The 21,070-nt window shown below is 35.8% G+C and overlaps 1 protein-coding gene across 6 annotated transcripts; it reads left to right on the forward strand.

Moving 5' to 3' along the window:
* Positions 1-4,368: 4,368 nt before the first annotated feature.
* On the forward strand, positions 4,369-12,503 carry LOC131145140 (putative pentatricopeptide repeat-containing protein At5g08490). Of its 6 annotated transcripts, none has more exons than XM_058094237.1 (6): positions 4,369-7,634; positions 7,734-7,874; positions 8,045-8,473; positions 9,447-9,634; positions 9,869-10,047; positions 12,271-12,503. In XM_058094237.1, exon 1 carries the CDS (start codon positions 4,750-4,752, stop codon positions 7,336-7,338), a length of 2,589 nt encoding a protein of 862 aa, XP_057950220.1. In that variant the 5' UTR covers positions 4,369-4,749; the 3' UTR covers positions 7,339-7,634; positions 7,734-7,874; positions 8,045-8,473; positions 9,447-9,634; positions 9,869-10,047; positions 12,271-12,503. The 6 variants fall into 6 exon arrangements, with proteins under 6 accessions (XP_057950220.1, XP_057950221.1, XP_057950217.1 ...); XM_058094238.1 differs by having other exon boundaries at positions 9,873-10,047; XM_058094234.1 differs by having other exon boundaries at positions 9,468-9,634.
* The last annotated feature ends 8,567 nt before the right edge of the window (positions 12,504-21,070 follow it).

Here is a 21,070-nt window from a genome sequence, read left to right on the forward strand (position 1 = left end):
AAAACTGTACACATATTCGTTCTTTTATCCACCCACAAAATCTAACCCCGCCCTAGAGCTTTCTAAGCTCGATCACCCGAAGGACCTGAAAAGATGAATAAATCTTCAGGGTGAGACACTTCTCAGTAAGGAAGAAATAAGTTACAACAGTGTGTGGCTGAAGTGTTTAATATATAATTACAAAGTATACATACATTTGTGTTTCACTATCAATAGCAGCTGAGACAAAATGCATCTATAATCACATTATTATCGACTTCTCTGTTACCCAATCACAATACACATACATAATTACTTTTACTGATAATTCCCGAGAATAGGGAAGTCTACCCGCCCATACAAGTAGCTTCCCTCTGCTCTAGTACTGAAACCAGGGCACTCACCTTTCTCAGTAAGCCCTCGAATTATGTATCCAGGTAAAGTATCCGACGTTAGGGAAGCTTACCCACCCATACAAGTAACTTCCCTCAGCTCTAGTACCAATAGAAAATTACCAGAGCACTCGCCTTCCTCAGCAAGCCCTCTGTGGAAATTTCTACTTTACGATAAATACCTATGCAATTAAAGTTACATGCAACCAATGTTAATCACTTCACAAAATTCCACATGTACATGCATATCACAATCAATCCACACAGGATATACATAAACCTCATTCACACCCACACAGGGTCCATATCCACACAGAATACAACGTCCCCACACAGGACCCTAATCCATATAAAATACACGTCCACATAGGACTGGTCCACACAGGACTATCAACCACATAGGTTACTACATAATCTTCTCAACCACACAGGTTACAACATATACCACCATGTTCATGGTAAATAGGTAAAACAAACTCCTCATACCACTGCCAATGTTTTACCCCCTAATATAAACGCTCATATAACGACCTCGCTATACCACTACTAACGTTATATGACAGTTATATCAAGTACGATATAACGACCTCCTTATAGCACTGCCAACGCTATATCACAATTTACATGAACCATAAAATAGTACACATCTAGTATAGGTAAACACGTCATTACATTCCCATTCACAGTATTTATTTATCCAAACATTATCACAACCAAATAGAATTTGCAATCCAAACAGTAACCACAAGAGAACAACAGACGAAATCAAGCAGTACCCGCAACCATTTAATTATCAAAGTTGTTTTCATGCCGCACAGGTTTTTCCCAATATAGTATATAATCAAAAATAGAATTTTCAATGCCTGCACTTTTTAGAAAATTATACCTAAATTTATAGAATTTATACTCAAATTTAACTAGTTTAAAATTAATAAAAACTGTTATAACGTATTTTCCCTCACTTGCTCCTCAAGTTCCTACCTAAACTGAATAGAAAATGAGACCCTGTAATCCAAAATTCTCAGCTCACTCAAATCTTAGAAAAATACTCATTTAATACTTCCTAGGCTCCATATAATTATATTTAATAAGAAAACTCCAAAATCACTTAACTTGATTTTGGGATAGTGCCCCAAAACCCCAAATCAAACAATCTACTTTGGCAGCTTTGCAAAGAACAATCCTATGAACCTCGTGGTGGTTCCAAATCGTCAAACTGGGCTGAATCCAAGTCGGATTTGAAGAGAGAAGGCAGAGGGGCTGTTTTTAGAGAGAGAAAATGAGAGAAGAGTGATTTCTTCACTGAAAAATGAAAGAAATCGCTATTTATAGGCAGAGACTCGTCTATGAGACACGTGGATTCGTCGACGATCCTCTGAAGAACATTTGTCGATGAGACCGTGAGTTCGTCGACAAGTTTCAGAATATCCCAAGCCTTCTCGGTAAATCCTCGTTGACAAGACATGTGCCTTTGTCGATAGGCCAAGGAAGAACGTTCGTCGACGAGACCAGTTGGTTCATCGACGAGGCCTCGCTGACACTCCTTTTAAAAATTCCTTTTTATTCCCTTCTCTCTTTCATTTCCTTTTCTTTTATTATTTTTATTAATTAAATTTTCTAAGTCATTACACGTTAGCCCCTTGATTATCTTAACATTGCCAAGGCATATAGTATTATCAACTCATGTGCCAAAGCAAAAGCACAAGATGCCCAATGCTAGGTTATCTTGAGATTCAGTGAATTGGTAATTTATGCTACTAAGGAGGGAGTACATAAATGCTTACTTGCATACTTGAGATGGTCAGAGATGGATATGATTATTGACATGGTCTTTGACAAGGTTGCTACAGTGGTTGGACTTGGTGGCCGGACAATATCAAATGGTGAACTTGAGTATATGTCAAGTGTCTTATTGACATATGATGTGTGCTTGTGTGTGAGATAAGTCATGGTTAAGGGGTGGCACAAGGTGGTGATATGCAAGCCCTATGCACGACTAATGTCAAAGGTGGCAAGGTTGACATATTGACTAGGAAGGGCGGTTACTTGACAATTTTCCTTGCAGAGGCTAATATACATGCTGGCCTGAAGGAATAACTCGTGAGTTGAATTATGACAATGTTTTTATCAACATAATATATATATATATATATATATATATATATATATATATATATATATATATAGTTGGTTATGCCTTGTTGGAAAATGTTGGTTATGTCCCGGATAACCTTAGTAGTTGGTGCTCAATCGTAGACCCTAGAAAGTTGGAAGCTTCAATTAGGCCAATAAGACATGTGGGTGGCATGGGACACTAAAGAGAATTTGTCCATGGTGTGCCTTCACATCTAATGAGTTTGTAATCTTTATTTTTGAATAAGATTATTGTTGTCTTTGTATATGTCATTTGTTACCTGTGTATATCATACTTCTTTACACACTAGTAAAATTAACCAACTAATTCATATTTTTGTCATTGGTTTAATCAAATGAAACTTAGAACCGAATAGGGGGTTGTGTTATGAGAACTCAGGAAGCGTTTGCTGATAACCAAAGCATCACTCCTTCCTTTTGATTATGTAGAATTGAATAGGGGGTTGTGTTGTGAGAACTTAGACCCACTAACACCAATCTTTAGATACACTTTGATTGAATGCCACCGCTGAAAGACCAAGCTTACAATGGAGGATTGAATGCCGAAAAATATTTTGGCATGTTGTGGATGACGGAATGATGGGAAAGGCAACGAAGCACGTGCAACTAGTACGTATAAAGCATACATTTAAAAATGAAAAGTCATACGATTTCAACTTCACGACATTCTATAGTATTATTCCACCTTGAACCAACATATTGTTAATAGTCATTTTTACATTCTTGAAATTGTTCGAGCTTCCCCTCACAGTTTCTCTCCCTTTCCCGCGAACACAAGAATGAAAAAGTGTGGCCCCCACGGGTATGGCACATTAGAAAGCAACAGAGACTCAAGTAGGAGTATCGGGGGTTCAATTCTTAGTTGATGCATTTAGTGTAGACTCTCAGTTGATGCGTGCTTGCCGTGTCCTAAGCTGGGTCCTGAGAAACGAGTTGGCCAAACATCTAATTTGGCTATGATTAAGCTGACTGCATGCGATTTACTTGGGTGGTGAATCAGGGGGAAGGTTGCCGTTCCGTGGGTTTGGTGCCGCACCGGGAGGGTTCGAAGGGTTCGTTGGTGGGAGGAGTTCCCATGTCATCTAAAAAAAAAAAGAGGAAAAGCCATGCTGGGTACAGGGCTAGCTCTTCCTTTTGGCGGCTGAGGTGGTCGCCTAGGGCCCCAAATTTTTTTTAATTAAATAATGTTAATATTATTTATTATACTCTCTTCCAATACATTGACTTCCTAACTAACAAATAAATGAAATTATATTTTAAAATGTAAAATAAATGTAATTTAATTCTTTTTTTTTTTCAAGTCTCATTGACTTCCTAACTAACAACTTTATTATATTTTTAACTATCTATTACTCTAATCTCTTGGTCTCTTTATGATTTTTGCTCCAACTCTTGTGTTTATCATTTTCGGGGCTCAAATTCTTTGTAATTTTCATCAATCATAATTTTGATTTTAATGTTTGTGCATTATATTTCTATTATTTTCATTCTGATTTTTTTTTGTTTATTTTTTCTTAAATTTTGGAAGCTTTGAGGTTAGAGCGTTGTATCTGGTAAGAATCCGATATCTCTAAAGTCTTGCTCGCTGATCGATTTGCAATAATAATAATTAATTAGGTTATATTGTTTCAATCTTTTATCTCTATAAATTTATTAAATTTATTTTTATTTGTTTACATAATTTGTCAATTTATACTTAGTGTTAATTTTGAAATTTAATTATATCAACGAGAAACTATGAATCTGAATATAAAAAACGAAGAAAAAAAATAATATTTAATAAAATATTAAGATCCCTGTTTAAATCTCGCCTAGGTCCCATATTGTAAAGGGCTGGCCGTGGCTGGGTAGGCTCAGGTTGATTGTAACCATGCTGTTTCTTTGCTTGGGAGCTTTGGTCTCCCCTTCCTGCCCAGATTTTTTGTACATATCCATTTTGATGTATATAATTTACATTTCCTGATAAAAAAAAAAAAAAAAAAGAATGAAAAAGCGTGCTTCCCATCCTTCTGTTTAGGCTTTTGATATCCCTTTATATATAAACTGCTGAAGTTGATTGTTGCTTTTATATCCCGTTCCTCTCTTCTCTTTCCAGTGTTGATGATGCAGTGACGGCTGATGAGCGCAGCTGCTAGCTTATGTTTTGAGAATTTGTAGCGACAGCAAGAGTGCCAAGAGCTGTTTGGGGATATGCCTGAACGAAATTTCAAATTTATGGAGCACCATGATTAGGAGAGGTTGCTCTATAAATGCCACGCACGATGAATCCCTGCCCCTTTTCCTTCAAAAGATACGATGCGCAGGTTGTAAGCCCGACCATCAAGTCTTCGCAAGTCTTCTCAAAGCTTGCGCTGCCATCTCGGCCATCAAATTGGGGGAGGCCGTTCACAGTTATGTCGCTAAACTGGGCCATCTTTCCTGCTACGCTGTATCTAAGGCAGTTCTTAACATGTATGCTAAATGTGGAGCTCTTGATGACTGCAAGAAACTGTTTAATGAGATGGGTCATTGTGATCCTGTAACCTGGAACATTGTCTTATCTGGATTTTCTGGATCCCGGGTTTATGATGCTGAGGTGATTAGGTTGTTCTATGCAATGCATCTTGCCCACGAACCTAAGCCTAACTCTGTCTCCATTGCTGTAATTCTTCCAGTATGTGCTCGTTTAGGAGAGTTAGATGCTGGAAAGAGTGTGCATTCTTATGCGATCAAATCTGGATTAGAGTCACAGACGCTTGTAGGAAATGCTTTGGTGTCCCTGTATGCAAAATGTGGACTTGTGCGCACTGATGCATGTGCTGCATTTCAAACAATTGATAGCAAAGATATTGTTTCCTGGAATGCAATGATTGCAGGATTTTCTGAAAATAACTACATGACCAATGCATTGGAATTGTTCCATTTGATGCTAGAAGAACCAATAGAGCCAAATTATGCTACAGTTGCAAATATTCTGCCTGTTTGTGCTTCTTTAGAAAAGAATAACGCTTTCTGCATAGGGAAAAGGATTCACTGCTATGTGCTGCGTCGGACTGAGCTGGCCACAAATGTTTCTGTCTCCAATGCCCTTATGAGCTTTTACCAGAGGATTGGTTTTGTGGAAGAAGCAGAATTGATTTTCCAAAGGATGCAATCAAAAGACATAATATCATGGAATGCTATTATTGCAGGATATATATCAAATGGTGAATGGTCGAAATCGTTGGTGTTGTTTCGTGAATTCCTCTCTTCCGGATTGGTTGGGCCAGATTCTATCACTCTTATCAGTATCCTTCCTGCGTGCGCCCGTTTATATGATTTGCATATGGGGAAAAAGATACATGGTTATACTCTCCGGCATCCAAATCTGCGTGAGAATACAGCTGTTGGTAATGCCCTAATAAGCTTCTATGCAAAATGCAATGATATAAATGCAGCATTTCGAATATTCTTAATGATTTCTAAAAGGGACTTGATATCATGGAATGCTATGCTTGATGCTTTGGCAGAGAGCGAAAGTGAGAATCAGTTTAATGATGTCTTACACTGGATGTTGAGGGAAGGAGTAAGACCTGACCCCATTACTATATTATCCATGATTTATATATTTGCTTCTTTTTGTAGAATGGACAAGGTTAAAGAAGTTCATGGATACTCATTTAAAGCTGGCTTTCTCCAAGATTTAGTTGAACCTACAATCTGGAATGCATTGCTTGATGCGTATGCCAAATGTAGTAACATGGAGTATGCAACAAAAATATTTGAAAGTTTGTTGGGTAAAAGAAATGTGGTCACATGCAATTCAATGATCTCAGGCTATTTGTATTGTGGTTTATACAATGAAACATATAAAATATTTAATGACATGTCAGAAGCTGATCTCACCACTTGGAATCTTATGATTCGTGTTTATGCTGAAAATGGTTGTGTGGACCAAGCTCTTAGTCTGTTTCATGAGTTACAAGCTCAAGGAATGAAGCCTGATACATTGAGCATCATGAGCATCCTTCCAGTCTCTGCTCAAATGGCCTCTGTCCAATTGTTAAGGCAGTTGCATGGATACATTGTCAGAGCATGTTTTGAGGATCATTGCTTGAAGGGGGCTTTACTAGATGGATACTCAAAATGTGGAACCATAAGATGTGCATCTACACTTTTTCAGTCAACTCTTCACAAGGATTTGGTTATGTTCACAGCCATGATTGGTGGGTATGCCATGCATGGTATGGGAGAGGAAGCAGTTAGGACTTACCATCATATGCTTCAGTTGGGTCTAAAGCCAGATCATGTGATCATCACTGCTGTCTTGTCAGCTTGCAGTCATGCTGGTCTGGTGGATGAAGGGTGGAAAATTTTTGATTCAATAGAAAAGGTACATGGGGTCAAGCCAACCATGGAACAATATGCTTGTGCAGTGGATCTCCTCGCTCGCAGAGGCCGAGTTAAAGATGCATACTCTTTTGTGACTAGGATGCCAATTAATGCTAATGCAAATGTATGGGGGACACTCCTCGGTGCTTGTAGGACCCACCATGAGGTAGAATTGGGGCGTATTGTGGCTAATCACCTTTTTGAGATTGAAGCTAATAATATTGGGAACTATGTAGTGATGTCGAATCTGTATGCAGCAGATGCTAGATGGGATGGAGTCATGGATATGAGGAGGCTTATGAGGACAAGAGATTTGAGAAAGCCAGCTGGATGCAGCTGGGTTGAAATGCGGCAGAGGAAGAGCATTTTCATAGCTGGAGATTCTTCTCATCCACAAAGAAGCGTTATTTATAGTGTCTTAGGTAGCTTGGATCAACAAATGAAAGATCCATTTCAGTTTTGAGTTAATATGCCTGATGATTTCAGCACTGAAATGTCATTGCAGTAGGTGGGTGTAATTGCCCTGGAAACAGTATCTGTATTGAAATGACCATAATTCTGGGAAGGCAGAATCCTTGCTGATTTGATGTGTGGTAATGAGTAAATCCTGTTCATCAACTCATTGGTTATTATGATAATCTCCTGTTCACCTGTTTCCTCCGGCTTCAAGTAATACAGCAGAAACAGTTTTCCTCAAAATTTTGTTTAAATGTATGATATAGTTTGCTGCTCCTTCTTACAGCAAGTCTTATCTTAATGGTATGTTCTGAAGTCCAAAGAAACATTAGAATGTCAATAGATATTATTAATTACTCCAATTTATCCTCATTGACTGGCGTCCTCTTTTTTCTTCCCTAGGTAAACATCTAGATTCTAGATTCATGTGAAGCTTTCCAAGTTTGAAGGTCTATGTCATGAAGCCTGGATTTATTTGACTATCTACTTGTTTATATTGGCATGCATTAGAGTGTAAACTCATCAACTAATGAATTACATCAGGTATTTCTGAGTAAAGTTCCCTTGCTTCATAACCAGTCTGTCATACCTTAGTAAGTTAGATATGCGTTGTATTGAAGTCTTCCTTGATTGTGGAGCATTTTGTACACAGTTTTTATTTATTTTCTTGTAAATAATGATTATGACATTCATTTTATTTCTTTTTGCTGCAGTCTAAGGGGCTTTTGGCACTCGTTTTGGGCATTCTTGGCAATCTATTCCTTAGGTTGGAGAAATGGAATGAACCACATACTTGATAAGTCAACTATTAAATTTTTAATTGCTCAAAGATTATTGACAAGTGCCCCATTATTTCACATAATCATCCAGAACCACCACCATCCAATCTCCTCCTAGGAAAATTTGGATCACGTGATAATTGGACTCTCATTGAGTTTTCTAGTTCCTAAGTTTTTTAATTTGATCGTTGGGTTTTTTATTTGATTGTTGGATTTTGGATATTTTACTGCTCATCTGAAGGAAAGGCAACAATTTGGAGGAGGTGGTTGTGGAGGTTATTGAGTTGTTGTACTAGTAAGTGCTTTGACTTGTGCAACAATTTGGAGGATGTGCTTGTGAGAGGCTATTGAGTTGTTGTACTAGTAAGTGCTTTGACTTGTGCCCTGATTTATCATCCTTCAAATTGATTTGTCGTTTGTTTGATGTTAGCAGATGCAATTCCTTTTGTGTTCATTATTTTGTTTAAGTACATGTTCATTATTTTATATAGATTTATAGATAGCATGTGAGTGGTAGTAGATTCAATGGCAGACAAGGTCAACGTGAAAAATATTTTATTTGGAAATGAGTTTAATATGGACAGGTAAAAATTAAGCTGTATTGCAAATATAATGTCTTGTGAGGTAAGGTGAAAGCATAATATTTGGATTCAAATAAGATTGTGTGTTTGAGACTAAATTTCAAGTCTTAGATTATGATCGGTTTGAATTTGGATAAAACTCAATATAATTTTGTATCGTATTTTATTGAAATTCAAACAAATCCAAATTTAAGTCAAAGACCTAAAATTAATACTCCTAAACATGGGGTAAGAAAATAATGTTTGCTTCAAAATTTAGTTCTTATTAAAAACACAATTTTAGGATCGAACTAAAATTTATCATTCGAAAGTCTCCTGATGAAGACTAGAACTCTTTATTTTTCTGTATTTGGATTCATGTAGTTTCAAGTCAAATCTTTTGCTCCTTTGCAAATTGAAAAATCTTTGTAGGATGGAATGTATAAGTTGCAATCCAAAATACTCATCTAGTGAAGGACCTATAGTATTAATAAGGTGAATTGAAGACCCATAGACAAGATTGGTAACGACATTTGGCTTCAGGAAATATCATGGGCCCAAATCCAACTCAAATATTAAACTATTTGATGAACGAACCACCTTCAAGCCCATATAGTTCTTGTGAGACCTTTACATGGTTGCTGGAAAATTTTTATCATTGTTCTAAATGATAAGTTCTGTAATCTGTAATCATATGTACCATGTCCATATACTCCTTAGCACCTTTGATCAGAGCTGCAATCAAGTCATTACAAATTGAGTTTTAACATGTTTAGGCTTATATATTTGTGGTGAAGGCTTATGCTAACAAAGCAACAAAGAGGTGTCCTATGTCTAGCTCTCAAAGGCAAGTGGTCAATGAGCTGAAAATGTGAATGCTTGCTTAAAGGAGTATAGCAAGAGCATGGCAAGGATGATGCAACAATTTCAGCAAATGTAATAGCAGAACTACCCACATATTATGGTAAGTTGCCTATATACTTAAACTATATGTTGACTCTCATATGATTTTCCAATTTTAATTTGACATCTTGCTGGCCAAGTGAAATGAATGCTAGTGGTTAGAAATTCTGTGTTCATATCTAATAGAAAGAGAATGATCTTTGTTCCAACTTTAATGTCAAGAACTCATACTGGATTTGGTTGCTGCTGAGAATATTTTGCACTAAACTATTCCAAATTGTGTGCACTGCCCTAGGTAGGATGAATACAGGAGGCTTATGGTCTGACTGGAATAAACACCAAATTAGCCTATGTGCTGGCCTATGGTTGGTTGTGATTCTGAATAGAAAGAGTGCTAGTAGAGCATAGGGTCAGGTCTGCCCTGGTGCTTTTTTTCTCTGGGCCTCATCTGGCTTGCAGATTCTGCACAATGAGGTAATAACAATGATCTGCAGGAGAATATATTGCAAGATTCTGATTAGTACCCACAGTATATTGCAATTCATATGAATTTTTTTTTTGAAACCAACATTAATTCGTCATTCAAATGAATTGAATATGAATTGTGATTTTTTCATCAGATTCTTTGATGGTTATGCGAGCTACACCCTGGTGTTGCTCTCCATTTACCGATCTACCCACTGTTTATGGGGTTGTTCATGAACTCATTGCTAAGAAGTCATGTTTAAAGTGGCAAACATTGGTTTACCTTCTCAGTTAGTTTTTGCCACTTCTATTAGATAGCCTCTGCTATTGCCTACTCCTGCTGGAAAGCCAAAACCAAGAGTGGTATAGATGAATCTGGTATTTGTCATGTATTAAGACAATTAAAAAGAAAAAAGAAAAAAAAAATAGAGACTAGAAATTTTCTCGGGCAAATTTACAATGTCAGAAAGGGCACACATCCTCTCAACTGACCCACAGCCTTGTTCTTCTAAGTGTAGCCCTCATTCTCCATCTCTTAAAAAATCACCAAACAGTCGTGGCATCACTAGTAACTCTACATTTTGGTACCCCCACAACCCCTCCTACCACTATTCAGTTGATTGTGTAACTACACTATGTCTAATGTTCATCATGGACCAATCGTATGCTACTACTGTCTTTATGACACCTACAGGTTTGCCCATTTCACATGCCCCAGGTATATCTCCTAATGCATGGATATTTGATTATGGTTCTTCTCATCACATGACAGCTAACTTGTCTCTTTTAGTAATTGTGAATTGCCACCTCCTATTACAACTTTCATTAACAATGGTTTCTCCTATACACGTAGACACATAGTATTTGTTGGTTCTATTCGCCTCTCTTTTCATTTATGTTATCTATCCCTAACATTTTCTATGCTCTCAAGTATCTGTTGATAAGTGGCACCTAGATTACTAGTAGTTAAATTCCAGCATGTGAGGAATTTGGTTGAATAGATGTCCATGTGTTGATTAAATTGAATAAATTCAATGTTGAATTGTTTCTTGATATAACCAGCCCTTAAATATATATGAGAACAATTTTGGTGGAGAGAGCAAAGACGTCTCCACCCAAATGTTGAATTGTTTCTTGTTTCTCGTCAGAGTGATTTGTTTCTTTAATCTGGATTATTGTCAAGCTAAACCAAATATATTTGAGCAGAGTTTATGGCCCCTTCCTTTTCTGGATTTCTCATCCTTCCCCCACTGAATAGAAAATTCTTCCTCACAGTTCGTGCTTGCTTTAGAATTTGTTTGTAATTGGCCTTTAATTCATTTTTTTTTAAATTTATTTATTTTTATTTTTTTAAAGAATTTGATGGTTATAATAAAAGAATTGAATAGATTGATTTAAAATGTACTAGGGTATTCACGGGCTATAAGGCTCCCCACTTTGATTCATGTATCATCACTATAAAATAATTAATGATAATAAAATTTTTTATGAATCTGTAAAGAATAATTATTTCAAAATTTTGTTATGAGATTTTTTTTTTCTTTTTATTTCAAAGGAACTTCCCTTTTCCCATAGTCTCAACAAAAGAAATTTCAAATATTTTTTCCAAAACCCATATATTACTCCTCCACTAGGATCATGAGAGAGGATTGCCTCCCAGGGAACTAAAAAATAAGAGTATAGCATCACATAACCTATCAAAGATTGAATATCTTTTATTGGCTTTAAAAGTTTTGTGAAAACCCATTTGCATGATAGGAGAATCTTCTCCAGCACTGACCACCCCATTTGCCCCAAAGTTTCAACCGTTTGGATATGTTTCTATAGGACCTTAGAATCTCACTCCGCTATCAAGCTTATTAATAAGCAAACTCTATATGCTATGCTTCCAACTGAAAAACCCAGGAAACTGAATCCTAGAGTATATGCTACCCCTCATATGTTGCTCCTTTCACTTACAAGAGCTTGATGTTACTCTTACTACTATGAATTTTCTGATGTGGATTATTACTATGCTCTATAAACGCTTGCAAATGTTGCTTTTGTTGCACTACATATTCCTTTTGCCTAGTTTGTTTTGTCATCATTCTTGGTTATGCTATAGATTTTTTGTTTGTGGGATGGTCAATTTTGTTTCAAATTATCTTTCTGAGTTGATGTTCTTTAATTTGAATGAAAATTTTGACAAACTCATCCTAAACTCAATACCCAAAATGTATTTGATATTTGTAGGATAGCAATGGTGCCTAATCATAACAAATGGAGAACATGTACAAGGAGCATTTTGAGCACAAAGGACTTTTTGAAGATCTTTTTCAAATTTTTTTTTTGTTACAGTTTCCACTAAAAATACAGGGAATTTGAAGACCCGTAGTATTTGTATTTTGAATGATTATATTAAGTACTTGAAATGGATGCCCATTTGACATTTTATTCTAATTAAATTGATTTTCTTGCGTTAGTATTAATATTTTATTTATTTATTTATTTGTGTCATTTGGGATGATAATAGGTTCTTGTGGGGGAAAAAATGACCTTGCATAGATTTATTTGAAAAATGGAAAATATTGATTCGAGTTTGTTCCTCATGTATAACTCACTCAAAGGGATGATTTTCATAACTCTTTAAGGAGTACATATGTCATGAAGAGCAATATATAAGGACAACTTTCATCCCTATAAGTATACATAAAGGGATGAATATCATCTTTATAAAATGGAATAAAAGATGATTATTGATCTCCAAAGTCAAACATAAGGGATGAATTTTGGGCCACGAAGCATGAGCGGAAGCCTTTAGAATTGAGAGCAGGGATGATGTTTGTCTCCAAAAGTAAGCATAGGTGTCGCAAGTTTAACTTGTTCAAAGTATTATGCTTGCTTATGACCACTTGTCTTGTATTTATGAGGTGGGTAACCATCGTGTAAGTATTAATATATGTTTCATTCTTTGAGTAGGATGATGTCTTAGTCTAAAATGGGATATGACTCCTTAGTCAATTTGATGTTTCCTAGTGTTAGAATTAGAATAACATATAAAGCTCTTTAAAGGAGGTTTGAGTGCTCATCAATCATTGTAAAACTTATTAGCTTTTGCAATCATATTTTGCCTAATGGCTTCTCTCGCTAAACACATGTTGCTTACAAATGTTACTAATGAATTGCGTTACTTTATAGTTTTATCGTGCGACACTTATCTAATTGCATACTTGTTTACTACTGCTATTTAACTTTGAATTTGATGGTTAAGATTTTGTTCCTATGGTGAAACCACGATGTAATTTCAGCTGACTAGTTAAGAAAAAGTGCTTTAACTTATATTGCATAACCTTTCATGAAGTGTGAAGTATTGGACCATGACAATTGGTATTAGAGCTTCATTCATTGCTTCATGAAATCAATCGCCTTTATATTATGGGACTGTGTGAAGCATTATTAAGAGACCATGCCTACCAATACTGAGAGAGTTGAGGCGCTAGAGACTTAAGTTGAGACAACTAACCATGTGGTCATAGAGACAACCAAACTTGCTAAACATGTTGATGTATTGGAGGGGTCATAAAAACATCAATTATGGAAATGTCAGAGGACTTCCGTGCTATGGTTAAAGCTTTACAAAATTAGATATGGGATCTTAATAGCAATATAAACCTAATGGTTCGTGGTGTTGATAATTTCTAACTCTACAAGGGTATAGTATGGAAGAACAAGGATGCTAGAACCCCAAGCTTATGGGGGTGGTTGTGATGCTAAAGAGTTGAAGAAACAATACGTTTGTGCGGCGAGAAGCCGAAAGCATCCATGGTGTCAATGTACTTATGTGGTGATGTTAAGTTGTGGCATATTAAGTACAATAAGATACATAATGGATAATATGTAATTAATATTTGGGTAGGCTTGAAAAAAGATCTTAAAGCTCAATTAACTATGAAGCTTGGACAATAGGCAGGACATATGAATTTCACACCTATGTCGATGGATGATTTCTAGGTAATACTTGAAATGGAATAGTTAAGGGAGACTAAGGTGGTACCAATGTAATTTGTTAGTTCTCTTTGTTTGATGGAAGATCACCTTTGTATGGTGCAAACTGTTACAAAGAAAAAGGACAATGAGAAATTCCTATCAAGCATACAACTCAGAAGGGATTCAAAAAGTGTAAGTAGACATATCTAGCCACGTTGGTGCTAGACAAATAAGTAGGCCAAAAGAGGGCGCCTACTGTCATCCAAGATATATTGGATGATACAAAGCTGTGATGCCAAACGAGATACCTTACAATGCCTCCACGATAAGGTGTGGAGTATGAGATTAAATTGTTACCAAGGGTGAAACCTCCTGCAAAAGGACCATTACGGCGGATGACGCCTTCAGAGTTAGTAAGATTGAAGAAGCAACTTGATGAGTTATTGGAAGCGTGATTTAGACACCCTTCTAAACAACCATTCACAACACTACTATTGTTCTCAAGGAAACATGGTGGGAGCATACGAATATGTGTGGACTACCACGTACTTAATGGGGTGATTGTGTGCAACAAGTATTTTATTCCCATGCAAATTGATTTGTTTAATCTGCTAAGTGACGCCAAGCACTTCACCACACTTAACTTATTGTTAGACTACTTTCAAATGAGGATAGCAAATGGTGATGAACTAAAGGCTACTTGCATGACATGGTAAGGGGCTTATGAATTCTGATGCCCTTTAGATTGATGAATACGTTAATGACTTTTTACACACTTATAACCAAGTGTTTGATGAATACCTTGACAAGTTTTTAGTAGTGCACCTTGACGACATTATTCTATATAATTCTACTCTTAAAAAACATAAAGAACATCTATGAAAGGTGTTTGATAGGCCAAAGGAAAACAACCTTTAAATGAAAAAAGAAAATGGCTATTTGAATTAGGAAGCATCAAATTCCTTGGTTATATGGTTGAATAAGGTTGTATCCAAATGGATATGGAGAAGGTGAGAGCTATTCAAAATTGGAAGATCCCAACAATAATGGAGTTGTGTTTCTTCCTTGGATCGCCACCTATTATCCAAAGTTCATTGAGGGGTACTTGAAGAGAACTATGCCATCAATAGAACTGCTAAAGAAGGGTTATAGGTGCTACTAGATGGATGAGTACCAGGGAGCTTTGACAATTTGAAGGAATCCATAATGTGAGATGCAGTACTTGCTCTTCTAAACATGATGAAGCCCTTCGAGGTATAGATAGAAGCATTAGATTATACCATTGGTGGAGTCCTATTATTGGATGTCCATTCCATTGTGCATAAAATTTCTAAGCTTGGTGAAGCTAAGTGGAAATACACAGCTTAAGAGAAGATGGTAGTGATGATGCATTGCCTTTGCGTATGGTGGTATTACCTACTCGGTTGAAGTTTATAATGAAAATAGATAACTCGAGTAGTCATTTCCTTACACAACCTAAGTTATCACCCAAGTAGGCCTATTAGCAAGAATTCCTAGCTGAGTCTAATTTCTTATTCAAGCATAATGCAAGGTAGATGAACCAAGTCTCAAATGCACTAAGTAGGAAGGTCGAGCTTGTAGCCTTACAGTAGTAATACACTTGGCAGTTAGTAAGGTTACACAATAATGCAGGAGTGCATTAATGAGAACCTTGTCAAAGATCTAGTTCCCCAAAACCTCAAGAAGTTGGTGGAAGAGGGCAAAGCACACCTAGTCTGGTTAGAAGATGGATGCTAATGACACATGGTAATAAACTCTAAATGCCTTGAGTTAGAGACCTAAAGAAGACATAGCTGAGAAAATGTCATAATGCCATATGGGTAGGTAATCCATGATGGAATCACACTTTGGCATTATTCAAGCATATGTATTACTAATCATACAACGTGATAAGGTGGTTGAGTATACCTGAACTTGTCTCACTTGCCAACAAGAAAGGTTGAACAGAAGAAGATTGCAGTGCTGCTAAAGCTACTTCAAGCACCAATGAGACCATATGAGAGTGTCTCATTTAACTTTGTCACTAACCTAGCCAGGGTTTGAGATGTAGGGTCTATACTCGTGGTTATAGAAAGGCTTTTGTAGTGTGGTACTTTCGTACCTACACCAAAGTACTGTTTGGGAAAAGAGACAATAAAACTGTTCTTCAAGTGTATTGTGAAAGATTGTGGTGTTCCTGGAGATATTGTTAATGATCACAACATAAGCTTCATTGGAAACTTTTAGACATAACTTTTTGAGAATCCTCAATTCATGGGTTGATATCTCTTCAACTATCACCCACAAATAGATGGACAAATAGAGAAATTCAACAGGCTATTAAAGGAGTGATTGTGCCATTTCGTATTTGGCAACCACAAGAATTGGGTGCAACTACTTAATATGGTTTAGTTATATTTCAATGCTAGATTAACAACCAATGAGAGTTCTTTTGAGCTTGTAAGATGCAAATTGTCTGAGAGTTTAAGAGCATATATCTTCACCAAAGAATGGACATGGAACACAAAGATCGCCCAAGCGATCAAGCCACTACTTCATTGAGATTGATGAAGTCACTACTTCATCCAAGATAAGAGACTACTTTGCAATTATGAAGAACTAGTCCCCATCTTGGAAAAAGTAAAGAAGGCCTCTTTCAAGGTTGATCCCCTAGCTTAGATGAAGGTTGTTGGCCTAACTAGGCATTTCAATCTTATTTTTATGATAACAAATAAAGGATATTTTAATATGTGGTGTTGAGTGACTTTATTTTAGGATTAACATAAAACTACACTCATATTTGTCATGGAAGCAAGCTGGAAATCATAGCCAAATCAAATGAAAGCTTCTCCGAGTTTTGAAGCAATAAAAGACAAATGAAAATCCTTAAAGGCTAAATGGGACTCGAAGTCAAGATGAACATTAAGAGACTTGAAGACTTAGTACTTAAAAAGTCATATTTAGTAAATTTATTTGAAAGTACTTATAATTTAGAAATATGAAACTCATTAGGGTGCAAAGACTTAGAGACTAGTTTTTTTAAACTCTGGAAAATGATTTTATGAAGTTATATTTGAGTCTTTTAAATTAAAAAGGTTTACAGATCAAAATTGGAAGTTTTTGGAAAAAGAATGGACTGGTTAGCCGATTGACCAGAACACCCTAGAATGGCTCAGCTGACTGACACAAGCTATATGTTGAAAACTTGCCCAGCCAATTGACCATTATGAACTAGGATCAGTCAGCCGACTGACAAGAATGCAACAATTTAGTAAACTACCCAGCCGACTAACCAAATGAACTAACCTTACTCAGCCGATTGACAATGTTCAACCGATTGACAATTTTGAATGTAGGCGAGTCAGCCGATTGACAATTTATTGAATTTATTTTTTGGTAGACAGAAGGGTCTTAGTCGCCTATCTAGTCGACTGACCCTATGAAATACACTATCTAGTCGCCTGTCCAACCAACTGACTCCACAAAATTTTAAATTTTTAAACTTCAACGGGAAAATTTTACAAATTAATTTTTCAATTATGAACATTATAAAAACTTAGTGGACATGTCAAGTAACTTGGGGAACAAGGAAACTAATACTAAAATGCCTATAAATACTCCCTTAATCCCAAGAAATTAATCACCAAGTAATTACACAACATTCTTGCATTCAAACTTTCAATCTCTCTCAAAGTTCTCTATTGCTCACACTCTATATGGGAAATAACTTCTGCATTTATTGCTAAATCATCAACCTACGTTTATAACATTGAGTTTTTTCAATCACTAAATGAACCGTTGGTGATCTCTATACTTGAGCTTCATACTTTCTATATTATTATTTGATTGAAGTTTATTTTGTGCTCTAACTTGTACAACTCTGCTCTGTTTTGAGAGTTTTATTATACTCAGATTCTTGTAGCCTTCTCGTTGTATTTTTACGGTTCAAAGTTGATTTGGATCATTGTACTAAGCGCGGGTTGATCATTTCCTGAAAAAGAGGGAATATTGTAAAAGGCTTGCTCCGCTTGGAAAGGAGCATACATAGTGGAATCCTTTGGTGGAAAATTGACCAAAGGCGAGGATGTAGGCTGGGGATAAGCCGAACTTCGTAAAACTTGGTGTTCTTCTCAACCCTACTCTTTTTATTTTCTAAACTATATATATTCTTGTGTATGCTAAGTGCAGGTTGTAGGGCTTAAACACTGATTTCAAAGAAGACTCTTAATTTATAGAAAGTATGTTTTAATTAACCATTTGCGAAAACCCATAAGGGAGTACGTTGGTTAATTTGTGAAAATCTTAATTAAGAGAAACACAAAAAAATTCAATCCAAAGCGGGGCTTGCATTCAAATTACAAAACTGATTACAAAAGCTGAAAGCAATTCAAAGAGTTGCAACTTCTTGATTATTTTGGTTGTTGGTATTATGTGGTTGATTGGATTGTTTAAGTTTTCAGCAAATTGTTGTGTGTTTTGGTTTTGATTGATAATTGATTAATTTACTTAAGTTTTGTTATGAGTACTAAACAAGCAAGTAAAAGAATTCAAAAAGAACTTAAAATTTTCAAATAACCCAATTCACCCCCCCTCTTGGGATCATTATTCTACTTTCAAAGGTGCATCTTATGTTTCACATCATCTACCTTAACCAGTCATTGTTGACACTAAAGATCAAAACAAAGAGGAGTTGAGTCGTGTAACAAAGAGTTCACATCATTAAGGAAGAAGCGACATGAGTTTTTTGTCAAGTGGAAAGGCCTTGGAGATGAAGAAATTAGCTAGATGTCAACAAACAACTACCTAGTGTCATAGTCTGCAAGGATGTTGATTGTAAAAGTGGGCAAAACTATCTTGAGCCAAGCTTGTTCAACACATCATGCTTACTTGTGATTGCTTGTCTTATGTACATGGGACGGATAATCATTGTGTAAGTAGTAGTATAGATTTCTTTCTTTATATAGATAATGCCTTAGTGTAAAATGGGCTACGACTCCTTGGCTAGTTTGATGTTTCCTAGTCTCAGAGTTATAATAACTTAGAAAGCTCTTTAAGGAAAAGTGAGTGTTTGTTAGTTATTGTGAAATTCACTATCTTTTGTAAGTGTGTCAACATCGATTTTTAGTCAGGGTGCTGATGAATGAAATGGTGATCCCAAAACAAGAAGTGATTAAAGAAAAGGAGGGGGGAAAACTGCTAAAAGTACATAAAATTCACATAACATGGAGTTGTCACTTTGTTTGTTTTCAAATATAGGAAAAATAAAGGAAAACTTTTGTAAAAGTCTTTGAAAATCAGAAATTGAGTTTGAGAGTGCATTTGTTTGTAGGGAATGTGATTAAATAACCATTTTAGTAGTAGTTAGCCAACCAACACCCCATCGACCCCCGTTCACAGAACGATTATCGCAATTTACGTATGTATGTGTGCCTTCAAAAGAAAAGAAATAAAAAATGAAAGAGAAAAGAACCCTTTTGGTTCTCTAGTGTTGGCATCACTATCCAAGTGCACTCTAACATGACTTTGGGAAGCCCAGAGTATTGCTTTAGAATGGGTTGATCTCAAAACCCTAATTTTGAAAAGGATTGTATTTACTAACTTGAAAATCAAAGTTTTAGAAAAGGGGGACCAACTTTGGATTACTAGTTTTTGAAGAAGGTGAGTGGAAACAATGAGTTTATAAAAAAAAAAAAAAAAGTGTTGAGTTGAAAAGCATGATTTAATGAAATGCACGAGTTTTTTTTAAAAAAGATAGGGTTTCATCATCGATCACTTAAAATTAAGAAAACTATTGGAAAATACAATTTCTTTTTAATTTTTTATAAATATTTTCAGGTGAAAACTCAATTGAAATAAATAAACAACTTTGATTTGTTCGATTTAATCTTGTTGGTCAAGGTCATAATCTTTTCCAAACCATACAATCTTTGAAGGTTGAAAATCTTTACCATGCTTAGGGATAAGGGGAAGAAAATACTATATAGTAAAATCTTCTCCTTGTCCCATCATAAGCTAGAATTATATTTTGGGAACCTTAATTTTGAAAATGTTCACCTTTTCTTCCCCCCCCCCCCCCTCCCCCAATTTTTTGGGGATTTTTCATACTAATAATGAACTAAATAACAATAACACTACACACACTAATGCACACATTAAAACATGCATCGATATTCAACTACACATTTTATGCTTAATATACCCTATTATGAAATTAGACCTTTTATAAACACATTAATAGACCCTTAATATACATACACATTTTATGCTTGTACATACTTATATACACACTAATTATACATATATAAATACACACACACACACACACACACACACACACACACACACTTATTCACATTTTTTCCAATTTTTTTTTGGAGATTTTTAATATTAATAATGAGCTAAATAACAATAATAATACACACACTAATGCATACATTAAAAAAAACATCAATATTCAGCTACACATAAACACATTAATGTACCCTTAATTAATCTACGTACACATTATATACTTGTACATACTCATATACATGCTAATTATACATATTTATACACACATTAAATGTCACTAATATGTAAATAATTACATAGACGCAGTTTAATACACACATTCACACACACACACACACATATGTATATATAAAGCCGGCATTGCATGCATACAATGCACTCATGATGACACACCTGCAAGTTGATAGACACATATGCACGCAAACATCCTACCATGCATTCATGCATGCATGAACACATATCTATAGACTACCATACACTTACATGCATACATGAACATACTCTCCCTCACATATGCATGCACATACATATGCATGAACACACACCCTTCCATGCACATAACACACTCACATTCCCTATGTATGCCCGCTTACACTAACACAAGCGTGATCCTATTTTAACATGCATACATGCATGCATTCATTCACATGCATCCATATACGCAAGCATGCATGCATTTATGTAAAACACACTCACACAAACACACTCATGCTCACATTTATACATATCCATGCATATATGTAGTATGCATGCATGCATGCATTCATTCACATGC

Source organism: Malania oleifera, chromosome 12 (assembly GCF_029873635.1).
Source record: "Malania oleifera isolate guangnan ecotype guangnan chromosome 12, ASM2987363v1, whole genome shotgun sequence".
NCBI classification, from domain to species: Eukaryota; Viridiplantae; Streptophyta; class Magnoliopsida; order Santalales; family Ximeniaceae; genus Malania; species Malania oleifera.

Coding starts and splice junctions, on each gene's coding strand:
- LOC131145140 (XM_058094237.1), top strand. CDS start 4,750: ATGATTAGGAGAGGTTGCTCTATAAATGCCACGCACGATGAATCCCTG.